At 43.0% G+C, this 12,280-nt stretch overlaps 1 protein-coding gene across 1 annotated transcript in view; it reads right to left on the reverse strand.

The window, feature by feature from the left end:
- The window catches only part of igsf3 (immunoglobulin superfamily, member 3), a 61,072-nt gene extending 60,549 nt beyond the window's left edge, over positions 1-523 (reverse strand). Inside the window, exon 1 of the mRNA XM_079276393.1 lies at positions 128-523. Within this exon, the coding sequence (XP_079132519.1) occupies positions 128-167 (40 nt within the window). The 5' untranslated portion in view covers positions 168-523. The remainder of the gene's footprint in view (positions 1-127) is intronic.
- Positions 524-12,280: the final 11,757 nt, after the last annotated feature.

The following is a 12,280-nucleotide window of genomic DNA, read 5'->3' on the forward strand; positions in this document are numbered from 1 at the left end:
TATTTGATCAGCTCATCTGAGGTCAGACTGTATCGGGTTAATCGGGCCTGCATGTGTCATACAAGTGTGCGTCTTTAACCTGTACAGAGATTCACGGCACAGATGAAGGCTTCTCAAGATGACTTACCAAGCAGCGCGCAAGCGAGAAGGAGCGCACCGGTTGCCATTGTGCGTGTGCGTGTGTGAGTGCGAGTGCGTTGCCCCGCAGATTCCACTTGTTATATTCCCCTCGGATGAGGCGGGGGGTGTCTGGTCGGGTTCGACAATGTGGTTAACCGCTGGTCCTGAATCAAACAGAAAGATCTTCGAATCCCGGGCGACACAAAAACCATCCGGGGTTTTGTGTCAAATCCACAGCCGGTGAGTCCGGCGGTTTTCCAGTGTCCGCCTCACCTCTCCGGTGTCCTCCTGATTTAAAACAAAAAAAAGCCTCGGGTGTCGCTTCCTCCCCCTCTCGCTTCCACCCTCACCTATCTCGCTTTTATCGCTGGCGACGTGTGCGTGCCCAGGCGCCTAGGCGACCCAACCCACTCCCCGTTTACTACGCATCCGAGACTGCGGAGGCGATTCTCACTCGCAGCCTCCTCGATGGAAGACAAAAAAAAGTCCGGCGTGACTTGCGCGTTTTTGGAGAACCCCCCCCCCCCTGATTACAAGACAGAAGGCTGAATGGGTGTAGGGGCATCTGAGGGGTGTCGGGCTGAAGTAAGTCCGTGCTTTAATTTGTTTTCCTCTCCCCTTCTCCGTCGGGGGAGCAAATCGCAGTCCAAGTAGGCTCAGGCTGGCAAATCCCGGAGACTATAATCAATCTGCCAGAAAGAAAGCCCAATGGGCGGGCGCTCTAGATGAAGCCGACAAGGCTTTGTGCTCCGACACAATAAATCGGATTAATCAATGATTAACTTCAAACACTGACTTCTCAATTGTGCTATACACCTGAGCCGGTGTGTCCTAATTCATAACACCAAAAATGCGCAAAAAATGTCTCCGACAAAAAAAAGAAAAGCGGCTTTACTCATGAATTAAAACACTACAGCTGAATTATAATCTATTTCACAAACGCTGTGATCTGGTCCCGGACTGCGTTTCTTCTTCCAAGGTTGTTTCCCTGCTTCCTGTTTGGCAAATCACTTTTGTTCGCCAGGCAGTTTGAAAACTTAACAGCGTGCTGTCTGCCCCCACCCTCCCCTATCAAAAACCACGCCCAGGCCGTGTGGACTCGGGGCTCTGTGGGAGAGGAGGGCACATTTGCCATTTCCGACATTTTAATTCTAGGCCAGGGCGCTGAGGGTTTGAATAGGTTAAGTGAAGCGGAGGGGAATTAAGCCTCTAAAGCTCCCAATTTACTCAGCTTTTTATTTTGCAGGGTAAACTTTCAACCACCATTTGAGGCTGACATGAATCATGCACACAATACTGCATTTGGAAATGCATAATGATAGGGTCTGTCAAAGGGGGAAGAAAGAACTCCATTTTATAAGACTATTCATTTGTGGTTCTCGTCTTGTGCTGATCTCAAAAGTCACTTTCTCATTTTTCCTACCCCACACCGCCAAACACACGACTGGCAATCAGCATAATGAGGTGCCACTCTGCTTCGGAACTGTAGGAAATATCAGAACAAACACTTTCTCCCCCCCCCCTACTACTTAGATGTCGTGCATTGATGTGTGAGTTTTGTTGTGCTAGATATTTCCCCCTGCTTCTGGTCTTTATGCTAAGCTAACTACCTGCTGGCAGTAGCACAGTAGAAGAAAGAAACCATTTTTATTGTCATATACATTTACACATACACGAAATTTACAGCCACGAAACTTATGTGGCTGACAACGACTGGTGGTATTAATCATTTCACCTTATCCTCAGTTAAAAAGCAATTAATGATGCTTCCCAAATTGTCAAACTATTCCATAGAGAACAAGGTAGGGAATAGACTCTGAAATATTACCAATATTGCAAAGCCGTGAACTTGTTTGGTTGTGTCTCTGTTAGAGTGCTGAGAAAACTATGTGACATCATCCCTGCCAGTGAAATGTGAGACGGGACAACTGAGAGTGCCACCATCTCCAGGACACAAGTATTAAATCCAGTAGAAGGTCACATCGAGGTATTGATGGCTATGACACACAATAAGTTCCACATTTGGTGTACAGCAAGTGACTCAGATAAGGGCCTGTTAATGTTGGAGCATATTGGCAATGTTTTACTCGTAATAAGTGTTGAATGTAGCAATGTAATGAATAGTTTACCAACCTACTTACTCACCTACATACCTACCTACCTACATACATACCTTCCTACCTGCCTACCTGCCTATAGATACTCTACCTACCATGCTTGTTTTACCTGAGCGCCACCAGGTAAGATATTCCATTGTTTTGATTTAGATCAAGGCGATCTGTGCACTGATACTTGAGATGAGAGTTACCAGATACAGATTTCCGATCCGCTTGTGTGTGTGTGTGTGTGTGTGTGTGTGTGTGTGTGTGTGTGTGTGTGTGTGTGTGTGTGTGTGTGTGTGTGTGTGTGTGTGTGTGTGTGTGTGTGTGTGTGTGTGTGTGTGTGTTGTTTAGCAGAGGTAAAGCCCAGGGCTTCTTAAATGATTGGGTCAGTCCGACCTTATCTCTGCCTGCCGAACAGAAGAAACACGAGCTGCTGCCTTCCTACCTCGGGCTGAGTCATGCACTTCACTTTCTTAAACAAACACACTTGCACATTATTTCACGCAGACAAACACACACAGACACGTGTGCACACTCAGTAGGACACACATAGCCTGCACTTGCTATCAAAACCATACTCTGATGCAAATGCAATCTCATGCAAGCAGTGCCATGCAAAACACTTTCCCTAACATGGCTTTGAGCCCGCTCCATTTCCATATCACCAACGTTCACGTGGGTTTTTAATGTCCTTCAGCATTGATAAACAGAGGTACACAGTGCTCTATATTTGCTCCTGTTGACGGACTGTCTTGCTGGAGAAACATTGTTCTGCAGAGAGCGAGAAGTTGCAAAATATCAACTTGTGTGAACCTGCAGATGGTCGTGCATGCACACTCCGATCTTGCCCAAACTTTTTAGAAATTCAAAGCCCTTCTTACTTTGAGCACTCGATACAGTATGAATCATTACATGCAACATTTTTCGTGACATTTTCATCTTAAATCAAGAAGTCTGAAATCATTTTTGTGGTCTGTATTGATTTTTGCCTTCAAATTTAGCACTGCAGGCTGTTTGTAATGTGTCTTTGGTGTAATAAGACTTTCATCAGCACAAAAGATGTAATTATAAATCAATAGGATATTTGGTGGGAACAAGTCATGTGAAGACATGTCTTATCGGTTCAAGCATAACCTATTAGGCTACTGTACATGTTCCAGAAGATATTTGTTCAAGGACTAGTTCAAGGACTTGTCAATGCTGCAGGATATTTCGGGGTGTTTTTTGTCAGAGGAAAATACGTACCCCTTTGGCAACAATGAACTTACTGTCCATGCAATCGACTCTCAACATTGCAATGCAAATACATTCATGAATAAGTTAAATGCATTTGTCTGGAAAAACAAGCAAACAATGTATTGGCCCTATTTGGCCCATGTCGCACGCATACATGTTGAAGGCCTTCGGCAATCAAGCTGTGAGCGGCACACGCATGGAGGGAAGATATGGTTGCAGCTCTCATTTCCCCAGGCTCCATATCTACGCTGCTCTACTTGGACCACATTCTTCAAATGATTGTGTGTAGGTTTGAGAGTGAAAGGGGGGGGGGGGCTCCTCTTTCTGAGGCAGGCAGGCCTGTTAGCAAAAGAGTTTTAATTGATTTTGAAGTCGTAGCTGTTGGGAATGCCTCGCACCATAAAACATGCGTGACACACAGAAATCAAAACAGCTTATTACCACATCAAAGGGGCAACCACCCTCTTGCCACTGAGCAGCCAATTTTGATGACACAGCGCAAACATTTAATTCATCCCCTTTAGCTGTGTTAATGTCATCTTATTGACTGTGCTTGGGAACTGCAACAGCCATTATCCCTCGGGAGAAGGATCTTTGTGCTGATCATATACAGAGAGGTTGAAGGGGAGCACATCATAGCAGGATGTGGAGCAAAAACCAAACCAAATCTCTCCCAACAAAATGTACGATTGAAGTTCGTCGGTGACGTATTGGAGTTCGTTCGTCCTCTGAAGTGTTTATGTGAGCGATATGTCGCTCACTGCACAGGTTCAGGCATGTGTTCTCTGCAGCTCCGATATCCGACAGTCTCCAGCACAGCGTGAGGCTCAGCGGTGGGATAAAGAAACTGCTCACCAACAGAAATACCAATTACTGCACACTGCATCATGAAACCTAATGGGCCTGCTGTGGCAAAGAGACATTCAGGGTGAAAGACTTGTAAGTTCTGTAACGGTAAAACCTGTATCTCAGCCCTCAGCAGCTTGTTTTAAAACCACTACCAGCGCAGCGTTTAGGATCTAACGCTGACACGAGGTTATGATCTACTTGCTCAGCTCACATACAGTGCTAAATACACTGTGTATGGTCCATTAACAGGGCTGCATCTGCTGTTAAGTGACCGTAAACCAGGATCAAAACTCACATAAGCTACAACTTTTTCACACAGAGAAGCGAGGCGAAGCGTGACAAACATGCTGGCGGGCTACACGCTTGTCTCCTGCTTGAGGGTCACCAGAGGTTTGCCTTTCATGTTAGCTGTGACGGCAGCAGATTTGCCTATCTCTGCTGTAAACAGCTTATTACATGCGAATGAAATATTTGTGTTATTAGAGCGTAAAAGAAAAAAAACAACCTGTCAGCATCTCCGGTAAGTTGTAAACTGGTAGTACCTCCATGGTCAGTATATTCTCCACGTTCCACTCTCATCAGTCAGAATGAAAGAGAATTTAGATGACAGCATTTATTTCACTGTAGGCAATTGTTAAGGACACGTTTCCTGGATGATCTGATACTCTAAAAACAAATTGGCCACACCCCAATCAGGGATGGTTTCAATCAGCTGCAAAAAAGAAAATCACATGCTTTTACATCTCTGATTGCAGAGTCTCTATAGAGGTGCAAAGTGATTTAAACTCAGCAATTGTCTGCCCTCTGTTTTTTTGTTTTTCTTTGACTAGAAAGCAAGATAATGAGAAAAGACTGGTTTACAATAGTATTCACATTAAAGCATGACAGTCACCCCCATCAATACTACATCAGCAGCATGCAAATGAAATGCTGCAAAAAACAGGCATATTGTGCTTCTGCCTGCCGGTTAATGCCCCTATTCAAGGTTGTAAAGCATAAATGAAATAAAAAGAGCAGCTTCTGTGGTGGTGGCATCTGTACTCTATGTAATTAGGCCGAGACTGGCAGATGATGAATAAAAGAAAACGCAGCATAAAAGTATCATGGGACCTCTCATTACCTCTATCGTGACTTTGAATCTCCTTTACTTTTTACTACTGAATTTAATTTCTTACACTGTTTCTTTAATTGTTTTTAAATCTCCTTTTCTTTTGCCTTATGTTTTGATGCTTTTAATGGTTTTATGTGAAGCACTTTGAATTACCTTGTTGTTGAAATGTGCTATACAAATAAACTTGCCTTGCCTTGCCTTGGATCTGCCGGTGCTTTGGACAAGAACTAAAATGCTAGCGGTACACGTAGACGTGGACCAGACCATTGCTGTGCCCTGAAGGCCCACCGTGTCACACTGTAAGAACCTGATGATGTGTGACAGGCCTTCCTGCCTCACTGTCACATCAACCAGCTGCTTAGGAAGAGAGAAGCTGCGTGAGAGAAACACACACACAGATATAGATATAAAGTCCTTTCGCGTCATATTTCTCCAAAAAATACGGACCATTACGGAAGCGATACTAAGTGTCAGGAAATGCACAAATATGGATCAAAAACGATATATAGCAGAGATTAATGTCAGTTATAACTGGTTAATTCAAGATTCATCTTTTCACTTACTGTTAATACTCAAGGTGTTGGTTACCATGGTAGCCACAGGGATCTGAAAGGGGGATGGTAATCAGATCCTCTATTTCAGTTAGGATGATAATGAGTACACATGAAGCGTCAATATATTTATATCTGTATCTACATCTATATCTCTATATCTATATCTCTATATCTCTATATCTATATCTCTATATCTCTATATATCTATATCCATCCATCTATCCATCCATCTATATATCTACCAATATATATATCTATATATATATAGATATATAGATATATATATACACATAAATATATATATATATATATATATAGAGATTTACAGAATTGTAGATTATGTAATGTATGTGCTCTGTAAGTAAAACATGACACTTTGAGTTTGTACCTTGTTTGGCCAAATGATAAGTGTGCATATGTATCATAAGGAGGTGCATATTTGTGTGTGCTGTAAATGAGCCAGGCCCTCGGTTGAACTGTACAGCGTTTGTCAGCTAATTAGCAACATGAGTTACTGCGACAGCAGTTGGGGGAGCGTCTCACATGCAGAGAAAAGCTGATGGGAGCTGATGGGCGCAGCAGCATGTCGTTGCTGGTGACTGAGGAAGAGGAGTGTGTGTGTGGGGGGGGGGGGGTTGACAGCATCTAAACCAGTGCTAACGAAGACATCAGCTCACTAGCCTTCAAAACTGGCATTATGGCGTGAAGATAATGCTCAAACAGTGCAGACGACTCGTCAGATGTACACATGCCGGTGTGGAGAATAGAAGCACTTGTGCCAGTGAACACTATTATCTCACTCCAGCAGGGATGTCCTTGTGGCATTGCATATATAGCTCGTCAAATGTGCAGAACTTACCTAAAGAAAACAGCAAATACAATCAGATTGGCTCTGTTTGTTTGATGGATCGGTCTGATTTTGAGCTGTACTTCATCTCAGTCTGTCTCACTGTATTTGCCTGCTTTATTTGGGCATGCATGCAGGCAAATACAGTAATCCAGAAAGGCTGGGATATAGTGGCTTAAAGTGGCAAAGGATGCTGAAAGTTTTTACTTCATTTCTTTCAAGGTTGCTCTCATTTTGGTTATGGTGTTACCATGACAATTTAAAGGCTATAGCGTTGGGCTATAGCGTAACATTTCTCAGTGGCGTGGGTGCATGTAATGGAATCTAACATACATACATGGCTAAAGAAAATAAGTTCTGTATGCTAAATAAAAGCAACATAAAATAAATAACAGAATACAATTACATGGAAACAATGTCAAGAAGAAAGCCTGCAAATTAAGTGTGGAGGACGATGCAGCGACAGACACTATAGACAGATTTTCCCAGAAGCTAACTGTGGGAGCAATCTCTTCCTGGTCTCATTCCTCTCACAAACTGTGTAACAACAAGGTGGTTAAAGTCAAACCGACCATGACATTCATTCCACTTCTGCCTTCCAGGAAAAAAACCCCACATTTTTTGGATGTGAGACCCCGTTGGCCACTGGGGCTGAGGGAAGCCTTCAGTGCCACGGGCTGATATATTGGCTGATTAGCAGCTTGCGTGGCCTGTGCTGATGAGTTCCCTGATAGCTGCACAGCTATTGCTGAAAACGAATGTTTTGGAAGCAGCTGACATTTCCCCCCACTCTCATCCGCTCAGCTAAGATGCCTCTTCACTGCAGCAGCTCTGTCTGTATCAAAATCAGATAACGTCAAACTGTACACACACACACACACACACACACACACACACACACACACACACACACACACACACACACACACACACACACACACACACACACACACACACACACACACACACACACACACAGTGTGAACCAGCTTAACTGTTGTTTTCCCCTTTTTTTCCACCCAGGAAAGTTCACATCAACAGCTTCAGTCAGAAATCACAGTTGTGCTAAATTGAAAAGTCTGACATCTTGCTACTTCTGTCTCCTTGGTGATGCTAGATTTAGATTGGCCTTGCCAGCACGTCATCTGCAACCCAATAGATGCATGGCAACTCCCACATGTGTTAGTTGTATATATGTCATCAGTTATTCACATTGGCACCTGTTGCTGTCACTGTCTCTTTGATATAAATGCCCAATGATTTATTAATGATGACAGTCATGGTAACAACTAGGAGTATAGCTGCAAGGCTGGCACCACAGGAAAGCAGCAGGCTCGCAGTAAAAGCCCCTGCAGTCCTATAAAGAAGTATCAATGTTGCCTTTGTTTTAGCATTTTATCAGCGCTGGAAAGTATGTTGAATATAATCCCGAAACGCTAAATCTATCTCCTGTTTGTCAGTGAGACGGCAACTTTATTGCTGTCTTGTTCAATGGAGTGGTCTGTGGAGGATAGGAGAGAGGAGTTGACAGATATGCTCAATCAAGAGTCAGTTAAGATTCATCGTTTTATTCTTATGCCCACACTGCCGCAATGTAAACAAACACAAAAGACAAACCAACAAAAAAGCAATATTGATTTCCTTTTAAAACATGACCTTGCCATCATCCTCCCTGTTTGTTTTGTCTATCTTCTGTCAGACGAGACACACGGCGCATTGCAAATATGATTCAAGGTAGCAGCGACAGCATGCATATGTAACACACAGACATGAAAGACACATATCGGGAAGGTATCATAACAGGAAGCACACAGATAGAGCAGCTTTGGGGGTGTTCATCTGTGCAGTTCCAGTATGTGAGAACACGGCAGTGAAATAAAAAATAAAAATGGGAGCGCTGAGTTTGCTGAGAGCTCCCTTGACAGGGAGCAGAACAGGCTATTACTTCATATTGCACCATTTAAGCTGTTTTTTTATTTTGGACTCTCCAGCTCCTTCTACCAGCCGACGCTGTCTCTGGGGATAACAAGCAGGCCTCAAAAAGAAAAAGCAGACAGCTCTCAACAGTTTAAAGAGTTGTATACAGCGTGTGTGTCTATATACTTGTGTTGGGGTGGGCTCGGATAAATGAGGTAATTCCCTCTCTGCGTTTGCGTCAAGAGACCATGGCTGTCACTCATGCTCAATTTGCTTCGACTTTTCTCAAACGCTGCTAATCTGGGTGACAGTGCGTAGTCTGAGGTGTTTTTGTCCTCTAGTCTCTCACACAGACTCGCTCAACCAGCTCTGCGAGGGCTCATATAAACAAGTTGGCTCATAAAAACAAGTGATGACAAAGAAAGAGGTTTTAAAGTGTCAGATTCTCAGATTGGGTGCTGCAATTTGACTCTCACCGTTTTTCTATGTTGGCCTGTTGGAGACGACATGTTTCTGTCCGTTTGATTAACAATTGCTCCCTCTAGTGCTGGAGGATTATAAGACTGATGTGGAGAGACGAGAGAGAAAGAGTAAAACCATGTAGCTTTTTGGTTCAGGGGAGGAGCAGAAGGCGTTTCTGTCAGGCCCGTGTCCTTCTCCTTGTAAGAAAAGGGAATATCAAAGGCAAGATGGGGTCATGAGAGACTAGAGAGCAGTTGAGAGTGGAAGCAAGGAGATTCAGTGAGCTAAGGTGAGGGCAGGCAAAAGTGCGCCAGAGAAGACTTTCAGATTTCAAGAGAGACATTACATCATTTGTGCAGATGGTAGCTTGAGTGTCTCTAGCCCCTACCTCTGCCAGGACACATTATCCTCTTGTTCAGGAGGGTTAAGGACTACTTTTGATCACACACTGTGCATGTGTGTGTTTGTGTGTGTGTGGAACATAGCTTTGACACTATTCAATGTGCACAAGCACCACATACAGAGCCAGATGCAGTCTTTGCTTCAGACAACAGTAAGAAAAGCAGGAAGCACAATAGACTTTTCTCATTTTAACATTTTGACTTCTCATGACAAACGGTCTGAAGTCAGGTGCTAACATGCTTTCGGTGGCAATGCTAACAAGCTGTGCAGATATAATATTCACCATCTAAGTCTGGTGTTTTAGCAGCGTGCTAATATTCGCTGTTCAGCACTGATGGAAATGTCGTTTCTTGCAGGTATTTGGTTACAAACTAAAATATCGGACTGATTGAAATTGTGACCAGATGATGGCACGAGACACACAGCCAAGGGATTCTGAGAGGATCATGAATGTCTGTACTGAGAAGCACAGCAAATCATGCAAAAGTTGAAACCTTTCACTCTGCAGATTGTCAACATCATGGTGGCACTAAAGCTGCACTAAGTTGGTGGATTCAACCTGCAAATTGACTTGTGCCAATACATCAAGTAAATGCTGACATATTTCACTCAATAAGGGATACAGTTGATCTCAGGTGATCTTGAAAGTCATTAGCATTCATCCATTCAGTGAATGTCTGGAACAGATGTTATGGCAATTCATCCAATAGTATCGGATACCTAAACGGAATGCAAGTGGAATGCAAATTGATGTTGCGTTTGTTGCTATACAGATGGAATTTGTCATTCAGGACATGTTGCTTTGTAGGTGTAAAGCCACAAAGGTAATCTGCTGCCCAGCTCAGCTGTCCATTACAGTAAGAAGCTGCTGTTTATGCTGGTGATACATTTTAGTTGTAAAATGAAAAGCGCCTGTTTCATTTGAAAGGATAAATGAATTTCATTAATTCATAAAGGCAAAATTATTCCCAGCTGCATGGGGAATAAAACATTCAAAACTATATTTTTGAGAACATTGGCAACATATTCATTGAAATGAGAATTTTTGAACTTTGAATCAAAAATAATTATCCATTAAAAGTAATTAGCATTGATCCATTGAGCACCATGAATGTCTGGAACAAATGTTGTGGCAATTCATCCAATAGTTGTCCAGACATTTTACTAAAACCAAAAATGTCTTTACACTTCATGGTGGCACTGGAGGAATAGTAGGATGATTACAAATGCACAGGTACAACTAACAACATGAATGATGGCACTGGGGAATTTATGTGTGTGAATGCAGCATGCTCAAGTTCCTGGAAGGATACCTCAACGGAATGCAAGTGAACAGGTATGCAAACAGCTTTTGCTTTCAGATTAGTAACCTTATTTCAGTTTCATTATGATGATACGACTGTGATATTGCCTTCCGCATGACATACCTTTCATAGAGGTGGTGTCATCTGTGTGTGTGCACTTATAGCGTTCATGCTCCTGTAGTTCAAGGAGCTGCCTTTGTTATGGAACAATGGCTACATGGTTTTTCATAAATGTAGTCCATTCATGGCACATGAAGGACAGAGCGTAAAGCTGATGCCAAATCAGATCTGGAGTGAGATCATAGCAATAGAGATAACCGGCTCAAAGCATCCAGCTACATGCTGGCAAAGTGGGAACCGGAAGGTCTTCTCATGAGTTTGGGATATTTGGAAAGAGAAGGATTATGAATTCTGCTTTGTGCCTCATGCACTGCATCCAGTGTCAGAACAAGAACTAATGAAATGACTGTTTAATATGCTAATGTTCAGACTTTATTCAGGCAAAAAGCAGGACGATGGAGTTCTAGCACGGCTGCCATTGTGCGCTGTAGTTCGTCCCCGTACAGCTGGTCTTTGCTGTAAAGACACAAGCATTGATTTGCCTCCCAAATTCAGTGTTTATTTCTTTGCTCTGACAGGCATTGCCATGGAAACACAAGCCAGTGGTATGACAGTAAAGTTAAGAGGAAGGCTGTAAGGAACCAGTCCACCAGACTGTGAAGGGCTGGCATAATTCAAGACCAAAGACAGCGCTACATGTGCATCATCTCTCTGGGGAGGAGACGACTACAGCCTGTACCCGTACTTTTAGTCCCTCACATCTTTCAGAAAACCGCTGTTAGTTTTACCTGAAGGTGTACATAGCTGCTTTACACTCATCAGACAAGAGCATTTCTCTGTATAGGTGTAATCTGCTGTCTGTGCCTGTTTCCTCAAAAGTGAAGGCAAGGAATGGATTCTATTCTTGTCTCTTATACAGATGTTGGTGTTAAACATTGATAGGGCTGATGCAGGGAGAAAGAGAGAGAGAGAGAGAGAGAGAGAGAGAGAGGGGGGGGAGACAGAGAGAGAGAGAGACATGGCTTTCTTCTCCTTTATGCTTGATTTGATTACTCTCCAGCATCCAATTTTGTTGAGTAGGAACATCTGTTAAAATGCAGCAACTGCATTATGGCAGCGATTCAGAATGTATTCAAGTGTGCAACAGCCTGTGTTAGACAGTGAGAGGTTTTTTTTTCAGTTAAAGTGCTGACTTTAATCTTCACTTCAGATTCTTACACGTACATTTTGAAGTTATTGCCCCCCCCCCCCCCAATTGTAGGGGATTAAATGGAATTTAACAATCTAAAATATGTAAAATTGAAATGAAAGAGGAT

The sequence above is a fragment of the Melanostigma gelatinosum genome, assembly GCF_949748355.1.
Source record: "Melanostigma gelatinosum genome assembly, chromosome: 10".
NCBI lineage: Eukaryota > Metazoa > Chordata > Actinopteri > Perciformes > Zoarcidae > Melanostigma > Melanostigma gelatinosum.